At 37.8% G+C, this 16,706-nt stretch overlaps 1 protein-coding gene across 1 annotated transcript; it reads right to left on the reverse strand.

Moving 5' to 3' along the window:
• Positions 1-10,906: 10,906 nt before the first annotated feature.
• Positions 10,907-14,623, reverse strand: RGS1 (regulator of G protein signaling 1). The gene is made up of 5 exons (XM_057417144.1): positions 14,374-14,623; positions 13,922-14,005; positions 13,242-13,303; positions 12,486-12,649; positions 10,907-11,766 (listed from the first exon to the last, which is right to left on the reverse strand). The coding sequence occupies exons 1-5, from the start codon at positions 14,475-14,477 to the stop codon at positions 11,581-11,583; spliced, it is 600 nt and encodes a 199-aa protein (XP_057273127.1). The 5' UTR covers positions 14,478-14,623; the 3' UTR covers positions 10,907-11,580.
• Positions 14,624-16,706: the final 2,083 nt, after the last annotated feature.

The raw sequence follows: 16,706 nt of genomic DNA on the forward strand, positions 1-16,706 counted from the left end.
ATAGTCTTAAAATAAGGCAGGAATAGTGCACAAAGCTACTACATGCCCTTGAGCAACTTATGTCCGTTTTGAACTGGCTGATCTTCACAAGTGCAGCCTGTGACATTACCAGTATTATTGTCTCATCTTCTATAGTAGATGGCTGCCCATTTACATCTTTACTTAATACAGCTTTGTAATGTTCAGCTAACTAGATTTGGATCATGTTTTGAAGCTCTTTTCATCTGATAGATATAAATAACATGTAGTATCTTTTTTGTTTGCTCATTATAAGTCTTTCTTGCCACAAGGCTGCGAGTACTTTTATGTGTATTAACTGCGCTTCCTGCAGGTATTGTAATCCAAAACTAAGTCACATGGTTACTGATCTTTCACAGAAGACATATAAGCCTATCTGATAATAAATAAATCCTGTCTGTAAATGATATAAGCAATACTGATCTGGAAATGACTATTTAACTCTGATTATATTTTAGATCAGAAAATATCAGGAAAACTGCTTTGATAGTTCCAAGAACTAGATCTCTTTATTTTTCAAACTACAACACACATTTAGATTTTTTCAACATCTTTATACTATGCCGTGAATGTGTAAAATCCTTAATGTCACAGTTTTTAGAAGGCAGTGTAGGTTTCAGCAGAGCCTTCAGAGAGAAACCTCTGTATGAAAATTCTAATTAATTGCCTTCTGCAATGTCACTTAGCTTAGTTTGTACTAAGGGTATTACATAAAATATTCATTTATAAATAGGGATAAAGTTGTTTATACATCAGAAACATTTCTGAAATTAACGCCTTTGCTGTGGTGAGATAACATGCCAAGAGAAAAAGTGGTCTTTCCCTGCCTATGCTATATATGTCTGTTAATATTTCAAAGTAAAAAGCAATATACTTACAGTAACTCTTCCTGGATTGTTTCCCCTGGTTAAAAAGTTTCATTTAGTAGTTGCATTTGTAGGAATAGTTTTTCAAATTCCTTGACCTGTTCTTTTTCTTTATTATTTTCTTTTCATGTAGAAGATCTTACTACCCTTTGGCTGTGTCTATACTGCTCATGTTAGTGCCTGACTCCTTTCTTATACATACTATGGGCAAACAGTGTCTGTGGTTTCTGTCAAAAAAAGTTTGGTTGAACTCTGATGCTCCACTGATAGAGGTTGTTAGCTCTGAAATTATCTTGACATCTCTGCCGATCAGCTGTAATGAAAAAAAGCTGTGTTTGACTTCACCGAAATCTTGTGTGTATTGTCCAAGTTTTGTGACTAATATTTTCCACTCCTTTATCGAAGTTCTTTGTACGAAAACTAAAGTCCATGTTGAAATAAGATGGAAGGCAAAAGTACCTTTGCACTAAAACTAAATTTCATCCTCTTACAGGCAGCATTATGAAGAAGTTTGCATTGGCATTGGGGAGCCTTTATTTTCTGCTCTGACCCATTAGTGTGATGCTTTTATATGCTTCTAACTGGATGCTAGAGCAGAACTTTTTTTACACTTGTATGAGGTCCTCTGTAATTTTTCTCATAACTGTTGCCCAGGGTATGGCTTCATTTTAAGTTGAGACTCAAGTTACTTGTTTCACTTGGTCTTCTCTAGACTAGTGTTTCAAAGCAGCCATGCAGTGCAATAGCATGAAGTTGTTGTGTTATGCCAGTGGTAGACTCATCTGTAGCGATACTGTGACTTTGGGAGTAAGCACTAGATCAACTAGTTGTAAATTAGCTACACAAGGGGGTGGGGGAAAAAGTCTTTCTTGAAGGTTTTCTGTCCTTTCTGGGGGCAGTTGTGATCTCTGGGGATTTGCCAGTGTCTACAAAGCACATACTGTGTCAGGAGGGAAAGGCTGGTCTTCTCCTTACTTCATCTGACAGCCAGCTGTGTGCAGTGTGCAATGTTTCTTTCAATCTTACCTCTCTGTTTTAACTCAACTTTCTTTTTGTCTTACAATGCCTCCTAGGCCAAGCATAAACCGTGTAGTATTTGAACTTCAATTGAAGTTAGAGCCTACAGTAATATATTATGCTCATTTATTTTATTGCAGCTCACCCTACTGGTATATAGGTTTAGAGCAGAAAGATGTACATCTGTTTTCCAACAGTAAAGATTCTGCTGTGGAGGAAACTATGTGGTATGCACACCTACAGCAGACCCTGGTGTCTGACTAGGACAGTGCATAAGAGACTGCCTGGAAGGAACTCGCCACTGGATCTGGCCTGTGCTTATGGAAAGGGAGGGACAAACAGCACAATGCAATCTATTTTCTATAGATTGTTATTTCATTAAATCTTATTTTGTGTTGTTTATACCTTCACACAGATTTTGGAGTATTTTGTTCCATTTCTACACTAGGAATGAGCAGAGGAAAATATCTATTTAATGTAGCTTGACTTAATTATTCAAGTAATCACAATAATGATACAATCTGACTTTCCCCCGTCTTCTCAAAAATACCTCTAATGCTTACACATACAGGCAGTTATATACTAAAAACATCTGAGGGGAATAACTTTGGCTTAAACATGAGAAGCTAAAATTGGCCATAAAGAATCTTAGTTTTAAAACTACTTAAATCAATACTTTTTTTTTTTTTTTTAATAAAGAAGGCACTACATGAATAAATGTGACACTGGAGAGTTACATAATGAAAATCCCAATTACGTTGGTAGTCTACACTAGTGACTTGATATTTATTTGAATTACATATATTATGTAAAAAACTTTTGTCTACATATGTACATATACAAGTTCTTTTGCAAAAGCTTAAGTATATTTTATTTCTGTAGTAAATTTATGGGCATTAAAGGATAGCTCAACTAAAATCTTGGTATTAAAATGGATGATAATGAACTCTTTAGGGCTTTTTTTCTATCATCAACTGATGTTCATCATCAGGACACCCTATATGAGATCATCTCTTTGTAAATTTAAATTGTTCAGTGACTGAGGATTAGTAGCCAGTGACTTTGTTGTCAAATATTTTCATTTACATATTACAGACATTGAAAAATACTGTAATATTGCTTAAAACTGAAATAAACTTGTTTTTTTCCTTTTCCATGAGCTTGCTTTTACTATTAAGCTGAAGCTAATACTTCTCCAAACCTCCCCTTAACTTGAACAGTGGGAGGATATTTCAGTACAGGATTTGTTGCTTATTTCACTCTGCAGTTTTGTTGCATTCTTGACCACGATCTAAAGAATCATTTAGAATCATAGAATAGTTAGGGTTGGAAAGGACCTTAAGGTCATCCAGTTCCAATCCCCCTGCCATGGGCAGGGAAACCTCACTCTAAACCATCTCACCCAAGAATACTTAGTAGGTATCTGCAGGCACTTAAGTTTTGTCCGAGTGTCTTAGGTGGTTGACTTGCCAGTAAATCTATCCTTGGATTAGTGCAGAGGAATTGTAAAACCAGAGATTTTGGCTGGCTGGGAAGCTCTCAAAGACTGAAAGACCCTGAAGGGCTATCAATATGTTCCTGTCTGCCATCACTGTGCTTCCCAGCCGCTATGATGACTATCTTCTTTCTCTTGACAGGACTGCTACCATTCAACTTGTTGCAAGTATGATTTTACAACTTGTTTCTTTGAGTCAGCTTCTTTCCATTGCCATTTTTTCATAAAATGTTACCTTTCTACTTCCCTTCTGAGAATATTTAAAGCACATAGGAGTGGAGGATTTAGTCATTAACCAGATGTGGCGCTCCATTGAAAAGTTACACGACTGAATCTGAATCATACTCTTTCTCTTATTACATAGATATTCCACTAGATGTCGTCTGGTCTTACACTGAAGGGGAATGTATAACTTCCATGTGCATCAAACTGTGTTCTCATGAGGGTGGATGTGGGTGCAGGCTCTGGGGAAACTCTTTATAGCTTCATTGTAATGAATGATTTCATTTAGCCTGAAAGAGACTTCTTGTTCAGATGAGACAGTGAGACAAGCAGGTAACTGGGACATATGCTGAACAGGCTGTTTAACAAGTCTTCTTATATGACGTTGTTCCTTTGAATTCCTTATGTTTGCCACATGGGTGGGTGCAGACCAAATATAGTGTCAAGAGGGCATGTGCTATGTAGGAATCAATTATTGCTTGGTTCATTCAGTAGCTGAGTTGGACATGTTTTTTCTGAACACCCCCTTCCTCCCCCGCCCTGAGTCAAATCAGAAAGCCAAAGTATCAAAACTGTGAAAATGGCTCTGTCATATCACAGCTGCTGAACTTATTAGTTGTTCTGACCTGTGGTGTGGTTCCCCCCCCTCCCCCCGGGGATTAGTTATTAGCTGCAGCTAGTTCAGACAATATAATAGAATCATAGAACAGTTAGGGTTGGAAAGGACCTTAAGATCATCTAGTTCCAAACCCCCTGCCATGGCCATAACCTCACATGTTACCCAAGACTCCATCCAACCTGGCCTTGAACACTGCCAGGGATATAAGTTGACCATCTTGACTGCAACAATTTTTTTCTGGGAGTATTATCCTCACTGATGGGTTCTTGCTCAGTCTTATATTTCCTTTTCTGTTTTCTAGTGTTCACTTGCCTAGTAGCATCTTTGTTCATTCTCATACCTTCTCTTTATTTTTCCTCTTGCCGTTATAATCGTTCTTTCCTATTTGTGTTTCTATTTTAGTGCTCTTCTACTCAGTAATTCTTCTCACCCTCCTACATCTGTTTTGCACTAGTGAATGTGGAAGTAATGTCTGTCTCACTTTCTGTGTTGGACCCATTCTTTCCATCTGCCCACATACCCACTTGCACATTGCTACCCTTTCTCTCCTGCAGCACACCTATGCACTGGCATTCATGAATGTAGGAACAGTGCTTGTTGGGGCTTGCCTGGTGTCCTGTGCATTCCTGAGGCAGTGTTTTACAAGGGCATTTTAAATAGCACTGAGGATATGCCTAGAGATCGAGGGCCAAGCACAGAAAAAGCAGTAAAATATTAAGAGGCCTTTGGTAACCCTGAGGACAGCACAAAGTGCATACTCTAATCTAGGTGCTGCTCATTTTTATTGCTGTTTAAGTGGGAATAATATAGAAATAATGGATCAATGTTCTTGCTTTTTCACTTAGTACATCCATTGACATTTCCAGTAGACAGTCCTGTTTCTATGCTTGCATCTTGGTGGTTTTGATCAGATTCTGCTGAGAACTTTCTTGCTATATAATTGAAAATAGCTTCAAGAAAAGGATGCAGCACAGATCTGTTCACAGGGCGACAGGTAACAGCATTCACAGATTCAGCGCCTTACTCTAGGCCACAACAAGCAAGAAACTGCAGCTATACAGATAATGAAGTAGTTTCTGGTGGAAACGCAAATAGGCATTGCCTGTTAGTAGTCACTGACTTCAAGAACTTGAATAGTTTCTATATTCATGGCTTCAGGTTTTATCTGTAAGTTTGGAAAAATCTTAAATTTGACCAGTGTCAGTAAACTCTATCATCCGCTGAGTGACAACAGACTGAAGTCTAGGTAGCACTTCTGAAAGCTTTTCCTCAGTTGTATGACCTTTCTTTTCCTTTTTTGAAAAGCTGTGATATCATTATATGAGCCCCTGATATTCTGCAACTGAAGTAGAGAAAGGAAATCATGTGACTGGAAGCTTGGACTACTTTTTGCATGAACTTTCAATCCTCTCATTTAAACAGACTTCAGAGAGGTGAGTACTGTGGTTTGAATACAAAGCATTGTGTGCCCTTAGCTCTCTGTCAGACTCTGCATAAGACTCTGTCAGACACTTGCATAAAAGCTCAGAAAAGCTACTCACAAAGGCTACTTACACTCCCTGCAAGCATATTCATTTTGAAGATGCCAGTTGTCCATCTTGCAGTTGTTTAGTGTAAAGTTATTGATTACAGTTTGGTCCAAATTGGTCAATATTTGAACACGTTAGTTCTGGGCCTCCTCTCCTGAAAATGTTTGTTCCAGCACATGAGCAGTTTCTGGTTGGACTTTGGGCTTTGTTTGAACATCTTGAGTGTGTTCTCTATTTCCTCAGGCTGTCATGGGCAAGCATGCTTTCTTTTTCAAATTCTGTTCAATAGCAAGTCTCTATCTCTAAAGCTGGCTTCTTGAGCTTCATTGTTGACAAACCATTTGCTGCAGTAAATACAGTACAGTAATGTCCATAAGTAGTATGAAATTCATGGGTTACAAATTACAATTATGCAAAGAGTATTTATTTTTATTTATTTTTAAAGGTTGTCCTCTAATAGCAGAAGCCCTCCAACCACAGTAACTTGAGAAAAAGCCAAAATCCCTTCTGGCTCAACTGATGTCAAGGTTGTAGGCAATTGTACTGTTACTTTAACAAGTTTCTTTTCAAAGTTTGTTAAACAGCCAAAGTACTAGTCTGCTCTGTTTCTGTTTGTACACATGTCTAGAATGATCCTGAAAGGTTTATATTTCTGTATTTCATTTTTTACTCAAGCTAATTTTAGTCTTGGAAAGGACCATGTGAAAGCTGGTCATTGAACTAGTTGTGATATGTGCTTTAAGGCTGTCTGATGCTTAGGCTGTTTGAAGAAATTCAAGGCATGTAGTCAGTAGATTTTAAATGTTGATCATATTTGGGGTCTTTCAAGAGAATTTTTTCTAGGGCTGTTTTGAGATATGAGGTGAAATGAGTTTACTTCCAAAGTAAGCACATTAGTTCTTGGTTAATGTAAATCTTCTTTTTGTGACTAAAAAAAAAAACCTTTGAGGCTGTATTTACTCAAATAGCGCCAGGGGATAACCTTAAATTTTCTCCAACTTTGCTTCTGATCACCCAAGACAAATTTAAAGCATCCAATTAATATTAAGCAAGAACTTGTATTGCAATTTCTGCCCATGTTTTATGATTAAACTTATTTTCAAAAAGCTTCATCTATAGGCATTACACCCCCAGATACAATCCATCCATATCTCTGAACAGAAGATGAAAACATCTAATTTTTCCACCTATTGTCATCTATTTTTGTTTTTCAGATTCGTTTCACAATCATAAAGGAAATGACATCCGGAAAGACTGTTAGGTCAGAACGTGGGCAGCGATGGGTGGCACTTGAGGGCCTAAGGTGATGAATTTGTACTATTCATCAGCATCTGAGCTTTAATTTCCTTCTTCCTTCACTGTGCATATTGATGGGATGCCTCTAGTAACACACCTTGTCAAGGTATGGGAGAGAATGACAATACGTTATACCATAATTTTAGTGACATTTAGCATAATATTAAAAATACTTGTTTCAGGGAATGCATCTAAGAAAGTTTTCTAAATTGGCAAGGTTAGTCTTCTAAATTCATATTCAGGGTCTGCTATACTAGAGCCTTCCTGTAAGAAAAACTTCTCTCTGCAGCAGGGAGAAGTAATTTACTTCAAAAATACACATTAAGATGGTAGAATGATTGATTTTTACACTGAAACACTGACAAAAAATGAAAGTATGCCCTTCAGGGGTGAGGTAGAACACATAAAGGAAGCCTGAGTCACTACTGCCAAATATTAATGCTTCTCCATGTACTGCATCCTGTTTTCCTATGCTGATCTGTATGTAGCTGATGGCCAATATGATGCAGCAGTTTTTGTTAGAGACTGTGGGTAGAACAGCAAATTTCCATCCTGGATGGTATATTTTTTTTCCACAAAGGGAAGCCTAAATTTTGTTTTTTTTAAAAAAAAATCAGTTGTATGACATACATATTTAATATTTTAATAAGTTCTGGATCACAGTCAGAGCCAGGTTGTTCTGGAAAGTTTTATCAGCTAACTGATAATTAACTCAGTCTACCATATGTTGAAAAAGGAGAGTTTCCCCCAGTTGCCTAACAATTTATTTACAAGATAGTAAATAGAGCTTGCATTCACAAGTCTCTTCGAGTGTGAGAAGTTTCCAAGGAGGCATGCTTTCCGTATTCAATGTGTAACATGCTCTGTTTTGGAAGAGTCTGCCATACTGGGCAGGGTACAACCAGGCTGCAATACTGAGGCTATTTATGCGCATGGGTGGGGGGAGAAGACGAGTAGGAAATCACAGATAACTTGATATGGTGCATGGGCATTGTAAATGAACCAGGGCTCACAGAAAATTCTGAGTCCTTAATCTCTTTGATCTGTATACTCTGCTGTTTTTCTGAGTCCAAAGAACCTCTATTTAGGCCACATTGTACACTGCATTTTGAAAAAGATTTTGAAGAAATGATAGAAATACCTATCTCTGGACTATTTTAAAGCATGTAGATATTAAGTGCCTTAAAGTACAGTAAAAGTTCTTTTGGTTTTACCATTGATTTATTACTTATAGCTTCTTCCTTCTATAATGTAGATTAGTATGGATGACACTATAAATTGCTACAAAATACTTCCAGATCTCTTGGACCTTGTTTAAGCAACCAGCATTGTATAGCCCTGCTATAGCAACAGATATATAATACTAGGCTTACAGTGGCATCCCGGAGACAGCTCTGAATTTGTGCTACGTAGTTTTTGCTTGGCGAAACATGGTCATGTTGCCATGGACAAGGGAGTGGGCTGGAATATCTCTGGAATTAATAACCTGGGTGAATGACCTTCCTGGTAGTTTTCAGATTTCCTATTGCAGACAAGGCGACTTAGAAATGTACTAAGGTTGGGTTGTAAGAAGCAGAATAGTTTCTTTTTAGGGAAAAATAACCTTTCTGTCCTCACACTGTACCAAATCATTAACCAGGGGAGAGCTTGTGGAAGAGAGTGAAAAGTCCCTTCTTTCCTGGTCAATTTTAACTCTGTAATACAAAGGTGTGCTCCCTGAGAGCTGAGTTAGTTGCTTTTAGACGGCTCTAAACAGTATGTTATATCATGTGTCACTTCCTCACTCTTTCTCGTTCAGTTGGACCCAGTGACTCTTTGTAGGAGGTCATGGCGAATGGTGCCAGGCAGCATCTGTGAATACCTGAGCAGCTCTGGTGGTTGCACTCAGTCTTTAGTGAAAAAATACACTCTGCTCAATGCAAGGTCACTGGGCGCAGTGACGATGAGCAGTGACTGCTGCAGTACCCAAACCCATAGCTCCAGAGTCCAGAGACTCCAGAGTCTGCCTTCTTTTCACTTTACCCATCTCCAAGACCTATGTTATGTCGGAAACGTGTATCCACTCAGTGCCCTACCCAACAGTCTTCCCAACAGTAGGTGAAATTGCTTCTGGTGGACAGTGTTCTCAGGCACCAGCAAGCCATAAATAATAAAAAAAACCTAACTGCCATACTATGAAATATGATTTTAGTCAGAAATTTCATACAGGTGTGTGACTAAATATGGCAAATTTTGAAACTCTGGGGGAGTGGATGAAGACTGGGCCTATACTAATTTAGTGCATTAATGTTACTTGAAGGCTGTGTCTATTCAGGGGGTAGATATTTCATAGCTCTCTTGTCTTTGGTGAGGTTGAAGCTATGTGAACCTTTGGCCCATGTTAGCTGTGTCAGAACAAACATGAGGATGCCCCTTGTGTAGGAGGCATAGTTGTTCCTACTTCACAGGAATTGGTTTTATTTCTGCTCATCCTGAAAAGTTAATTCATGTAAGAGAAAGTCAACTGGAGACAATGTTCTCAGTGGTTTGCACTGTTTCAGGACCATCAGGTTTTGCAACTGGATTCAGGTATATATATTTATCAAAAGGAAAATAATACTGCAAAGACCATATTTTGTTCTGCATTTACTGGCCTTGAAAGTAGGAAGATGTGATTTTTCCAGCTACATCAGTAGGTGATGGTGGAAGCTGGCAGCAAGTGCCACTTTATGTTCCTTCTAGAAGAGTTTTGCCTGTAATGCTGAAGATTTTGTCCTCTCTTGGACGTCCCAAGGTCCCCACAGTGTGGCAGTATGAACATGGTCTGCTTTCCCCATGAGGCGACGTCTGAGGGTTTAGAGCTTCTCCATTTGGTATGGAATAATAGAGTCTGCCTGACAAAGCTTGTGTTATTTTGGGAAGTGGAAAATCTGCAAGGGTGAGATAAAACCTTGTATTGCCACCCGTGTGATAGCTGCGCCTCATGATGGTAACTCATTAAGACCAGGGCATGTAACGATTTATTTTCATTACGAACTCTTCAAGTCACAAGGTCTTACATACATCACATTTGGTAGTGCCTGTGTTGTCGTTACATAGTTCAAGTACAATCACAACTTTTCTTCTTTAGTTTTTATCATTGCCCACTCTGGTATAGGCTACTCATAGAACATTGCATATTTTAGAGTAAATTTAATATAACATTTGCAATGAAATTAAATAACATTTGATAATCATATTGGTATTGTAAATTAGAGTCTGGATCTTCTTGAGATTAGGTTGAATACGAAGCCTTGGGTGATATGGTTTAGTGTGAGGTGTCCCTGCCCATGGCAGGGGGATTGGAACTTGATCTTAGGGTCCTTTCTGACCCTAACTATTCTATGATTCTATGAGTAGTACTAATATCACATGGAATGTGACTGCTAGTGAGTCTCGCCAGTTGCTGCCTCTTTATGTAAGCAAGCATGGGTGATCTGCTGAGATCAACACAGCATCGGTATTGAAGAGGGTTGAACTGTAGGATCAATGATGAAATGTTTTCTTTATTTGAGATTTGACTTAGCTGCTGATAGCTGGAGAAATACGAAAAAAAACAGAAGGAAATTTAGTTCTGCTTCTCTGTTTGTTTGGTTGTTTTCTTTTGGGGGTCATGACAGTGGGTACATGTAGGTCATGATCATCTATTCCAGAAAACTAGCATTACGATTGTGTTAAATGGGTAAAACAAAAATGAGAAAGGGTGATGCAGGGAAAATTAATACTTGAATAAGATGGTGGGAAATAGTGGCATAGTGGGACAGAAGGGAACTGCGTGTTTCAATATTTCAGTAATAACAATAGAAAGATCACTTACAATAAGATGTAAGATGCTTATAAAACTTTATTTTTAAGTAGATATGATTGAAGAGTTGTTTATTATTTTGCAATAAATTAAACAGAAAAAATGCTACATACCTGTCTGTTGAATAAAAACTTTAGTAAAAGCACAGCTTATATAAGTCTTATATAATTTAACATATATGAATTTTAATACAGGTCAATTTATAATTACATAACAATAGCATCATGGAGATGCACTCACTTATTAATACTTTGCAGATTAAAAGAAGAAAAAGCCATTAATCAGGCTTGTCTGGGCATTTTCTTGTGATCACAATACTTTCAGTCATCCTTGTTCCTTTCTTTTTCCCAACACTCAGCTTGCTAGTCTTATGCTTCCTAATAATCACCAGTTCTTTGGGATCTAGGATTTGGTTCCAAGTTCACAGTGTAGTTCAAACAGTAAATAGTATCCATATCCTGTCTTGACTTCATGGTGTATAGGAGGAGAGGATTTTCTCCCTGTGTTTCTCTTGCTCTGGTAACAGTCTTGCCAGCTTTTATCCTGTGCTTTCTTGGCTATGGAGCTGTTTGCATCTCACTTGTACCCTTCCTCCCTTGGCAGAGGTTCTCCTTGCTGAGGGCCAGCCACCCTGAAGCATTTTTCACAGGATATTTGATGCAGAGCCTCTTCGACTCTTCATTGCCTCAAACACTTCATCTTGAAGTGCTGGTTTGCAGTTGGTTCAAAAGGTTCAGATATGCTTTGGATTTCAAAAATCTGGGATATGAATCCCTTTCCATGAGGATGTACACCATTTTCTGGGCTTCATCAAAACTTGTATGAGTTGGGTCTTGAGCCCTTTTGGCAGTTGCTTCTCTCATCTGATAGTCAATATTGATCTGGAAAGTGAAAAACAAACGAAATTGACATTTAAAAAATGAACTCTTTCTGTATCTGTCACTTTTTGTCAATAAACAAATTCACAGCCTTACAACTCAGTGTGATAATTCAATATCAGAACTGCAAAATGAGGAAATTGTAGTGTTTATAACCCAGTTATGAACAAAAAATTGCTACTCACTATAGAAATGCAGTTTCTCATGGAGTCGGAAGTAATACAACTCAACAAAGTGGTAAGTAGAGGAGCAATATCCAATTAAACTTCCAGTTACAACAATGGGAGAAATCTTGTGTAGAATGAGATTCTCCAGTTTGAAATATGATCAACAACTACAGCTTCTGATTGTCCAGAGTGTATGCATTTTTTAAAAGACAAGAAAAACTTCATGGTTCTCCTACTAGCAAAGTGCTGCTCTCTAAGTGTCTGACTCCAAGGACCAGCAGTAATTCAAACTGGGCTGACTCAGAACAGCACCCTATGCTGAGCCACTTGTGCTCCTGCTAGTGATGCTCCCAAGTACCAGCCTGTGTCCTGTGGCTCTGCTTGAGAGATTTGATAATCTTACAGGTCAAGACAGTAATGATGCAAATATACTCATAAAAAATATTAGTTCTATGTAACTGAATGAACAAACATTTCAGTGAAGCTGCACTTCTACTTTGTGATTTTCCAGAATCCTTGGTGCTGTGACACTACACAGATTAACTTTGTACATACCTGTTTAATAGCATCTGACTGAACAAACTCCTCATAAATCCTTTCTGCTTTGCCATGTAAGTGATCGGATTTTGTTTTCTTGTAATCCTCACAAGCCAACCAGAACTCAATATTTTCCTCACTGAACTCTGACTTCAGAAACTCCCAGAAGACACTTTGACCACCTAAAACCAACACAAATACATCAGCATTTATAGTATCATATTTGTGACCAGGAAGGATAAAATAAACAGCAGGAGTTGTATTGATATCTGTTACAAAATCTTGCCAATATACACTGTTCCCTTCTTCCACATGTTACAGATAATCTAATATTAAAGGGTGATGGGTGTCTTCCTAATTATGCTAAATGCTTTTAGATCTGGATCCTGGGTACTAAAATACATCAATGGATTCTAGTCCTCCCTCAATAGGTTATTTTAGGGTGTAATTTTAGAGAGAATTTCAAATTAAACTGATGTGCTATGCAAGGACAGAAGACTGATCAAAAAGCACTGAACTGAGCTGTTTGGGGTTTATCTGCTGTATTGGGAGTAGGAAATGGAAGGGGACACCCCACAAGAAAACCCCCAAAACCACAGCTTGAAAGCAAAGCTGTAACAGTAGCATGTTACACTGGTGCTGTAAATAACTGAAATGGGACTGGCCATTTTCTGGTGGAGTTTGTAGAATACCACAGTTTTGCCTATTGGGTGGGATTAGATAAAATTTTGTCTTCAGAATATCAATGATGTCATACTTAGGTAATAGACTTACTTTGGCTGGCCAAGAGCTTTTCCAAAGATTGGGACCACTGTATTACTTCCTCTGCAGAGAGCCTAAGATGACAAGAAAAACCAAAGGCTTTACTCAAGAAACCATGTTTAATGGAGACATATTTTATAATTAATTATTCTCTTCTAGGAACATATACCAGGTATTTATTAAATTTATGGCTTTCTCATAATCTGAGACCCTGGAGACAAACCCACATTGAGAGAAATAATTAGAGATGAAAAAACAAGAAACTATGTGTTATTCTGAGTTCTGTTCCCAGAAAGATAAGCTTTTATTGTAACCATGGGCAAATAATTTTATATTCATATTTCTGTTTGCATATTCCTGAAATGAAGATGGTAATACCACTGCTTTTTGCTGAAATGTGGAGTATAATTTTTTGTAAATCTTTAGAGAATGAACACAATATCCCTCTGAAGAAAAGCTATTTAACTGAAGTGTCTTCTCCCTCATTGTTTGGTGCAAACATAGCACATCAGTAAGAAAAAATCCTTAACTCCGTTAATAGTTTCTACTTCCTAATGCTCACCTTTTTTTTGTACTTTGGAAATTCTAGGCATTATTTTAATATTTGTTGTTCTAGAAGTAGTTTAGAAATAGAAGAGTTATATAGTAATCCAGATATATATTGTTATAACTTAGTGTGTCTCAGTACTTACATGACATTTCTGGAGTTAGAAGTCTTGATCCCAGATTCAATATGGGGTACCATGGACTTCAAATAATTTTTGAGATCTGCACCACTGGAACCAATGAACAGACATTTTTATAATTCATGAAAATTGCAGTTGCATTTCAATTCTGATTAAATTTCTTTAAACTTTGAAACTGAGGCAGAGAGCTCCATCCTGTGACTGAAGTCTGAGAAGCAATTTTTTTGAACAGATTATGAGCTCCCAGTGTACTCAAAATCTAGTCCCCATTATTTAAGGGACTCAACTCATTGGTATGCATCAGGTCAAGCCATTTTTAGTGATGATATAGTCCTGGGCTTTGAGCAGGCTTTGTAGGCATTTAGCCCAAACCACAGTGCTAATTCTTAATGTCCAATATTCTAGTATCATTTTCACTTATAATACATTTGAGTTTCTGCTAAAATGTATATACTTACAAAGCCTTTTGCTTCTTTTTGTGGATTTTGCCTTCCCCAAGCTTGCAGTCTTCTTTTCCATTTAATTCAGTCATGTTGTTGTGAGGGAAAAAAAATCCTGGCATTTTACTTAATGTGAAGCGACTTGCTATGATAATACTCCAAGCACCAAATGTCAGTTCACCGGCTCTGCCACTGCCTTTTATTGACGCAGGCAGCCTGCTAGTTGGTGTGAACAGATCTGTTTATCATGTATGCTCATCGCAAACTGTGGAAGCTCCCTTTTTTGCAGTGCACAGTGACGTGAGTCTTTTAAGAAAGAAAGCAGACAGCGGTGTCTTGTGGTTGAGGTTAAACCGGATGAGGCCGAATTACTTCGGGTTTGTTTTGTGTCTGTCTTACAAAAAAAAAAAAAAACCCTTTAGAACTTTGAAGTCTTGTTCCTTTCTGATTGGTACTTTCAAATCAGAAGCACTTCTTGTTGTATCAAAGGGGCTGCAAATACTGCAGTTTTAGCCTGACAAAATTCACCTGCTAAATGCATGTGTTCGGAAATTTTGTATTTTACAACTGATTAGATGGGCTCAATAGAATATTAGAAAGAAAGTACTTCAAAATGTCAGTATTTAGACTCCACTAGTTGCTCTTCAAACTACAACGCTGTTAGATGGAGCCATCTTACTTGTTTAGACATTTGTGTTTGTGAAAATATTTTCATAGAAAGGGGTTTGAAGTAGCAAGATCTTATTTAATTTTTCCAAGTCAGATTATTGGGAAGCACACTGCCATATTTCAGGAATGCCTCCATAATCTTAAGTGATTTGGCATGTATAAAGGTTAAATAAAGTTATTTGTAAAACCATTGTGAACATTACAATGTGTTTGAGGAAGGTGTGCAGCCTTTCTACATACTTGAGTTCCACTACAAATAAGAAAGTATGAATAGAAATCAAAATGAAGAATTACATGTTACCCTCTTTTTATTTGTCTGGGTTGATGATTTAGAGGCTTAAGTACTTAATCTGGTCTGTGTGCATCCCAATTTCTACTTCTTTGCTGGTTTCAGTTTTTTGTTTGGGAAATTTCCAAGGTTTTGTTTTATTAAAGAATGTATACATTTTTGATTACTTATAAATGGCTCATGAATGATTTGTACAGGGCTGCATATGATCATGATAACTGAGAACTTGCTCACATGTCTACAGTTTCATAGTGGACTGTGATGCAAAAGACTTGGGGAGACTGACAGCTGACTGCAGACAGATGTGCATGCAAGGACAGACGGTCTGCGTCAGGGTGGTTTTAACCACACGAGGCCTCTGGTCCTCTGAATATTAGCAGTGACATAGATGTGTCTGTCTAGTTTGTACTGCAGGAAACATGTATCTCCACACTTATCAGGTAAACACTGACCTTTGTAATGCAGTATTTACTAACTGCTCTCTATCCCCCTGAACAAGGCTAAAAAGGAAGGAAGAGATGTTATCAGTACCGTATTTGTTTTCATACCTAGCATGCTGGGTTTTGATATTCAGCTCCCTCAGTGTCTTACTGTGTTTGGTTAGTAGCTGTCTTCAGTGAATTAGTAGCTGTCCTCAGTGAATTACTGGGAGGTTTACAGAGATGATGCATCCAAACGATTCTCAGAAGGGTTTAGTAAAAGGGTAAAAGGCAACACACAGAAGTTACATAAGGGGAAAATCCCTATTCCCTACCATATCTCTCTGTACATTGTCAGCTCAGGTTAAAGGGGAGGCAATGTCTTGAACATATAATTACAAGTAGATATAAGTAAGCCACCAGTTAGGTTCTGTGAGTCTAAGAGGAACTAGATAGAGTTACTCCCCTGAAGAATAGGACGGTTTGCTTGTTTCTGCTTATTATCAATGCAGTACTGTTGACAGTTCATTTGCCAGACAAGGAATGCCTATTCTCCATTTGAAATGAAGTTATTATCTTTACCTTTGGGATTTGTTAAATGTTTCAATGCATGTTACAGGTGTTGCTTCAGACCTTCCTCTAGAAAGGTATTATCCCCTGCTGCTGCATGGTCTTTGTATTTCAATTTCTTGCAATAACTATTCTCCTGAGTAAATAAATAATAGTATTCTTGTCACTTAGATCAAGGTAATGCTGCTGTCACACAGTATTTGAATTGTTTTCCAGGTACTTTATTTGGCAGACAATATCAGCCATGTTAATATTGGGTATCAGTGTAGTTAGTAGGGTGGAATAGAGATTCATTTCACTGTGACTTTTGCATTGCTATCTTAAAGGATTCTGAAATGAGGCTTCTGCAGAGTCCACAAGCTTGTTTCTGGCACATTGCATGAATTACTTTGTCTTATAGCCAA

This window comes from Pezoporus wallicus, unplaced genomic scaffold (genome assembly GCF_028554395.1).
Source record: "Pezoporus wallicus isolate ANWC-B61680 ecotype Strahan unplaced genomic scaffold, APGP_CSIRO_Pwel_v1 contig_360, whole genome shotgun sequence".
Lineage (NCBI taxonomy): Eukaryota > Metazoa > Chordata > Aves > Psittaciformes > Psittacidae > Pezoporus > Pezoporus wallicus.

What these genes read in the sequence shown, in the direction of transcription:
- RGS1 (XM_057417144.1), bottom strand. Translation starts at nt 14,477, where the DNA reads ATGCCAGGATTTTTTTTCCCTCACAACAACATGACTGAATTAAATGGA. An exon ending in AAAAAGAAGCAAAAGGCTTT is followed by an intron (nt 14,006 to 14,373) that starts GTAAGTATATAC and finishes CATTGGTTCCAG; the next exon opens with TGGTGCAGATCTCAAAAATT. An exon ending in TCTAACTCCAGAAATGTCAT is followed by an intron (nt 13,304 to 13,921) that starts GTAAGTACTGAG and finishes TTGTCATCTTAG; the next exon opens with GCTCTCTGCAGAGGAAGTAA.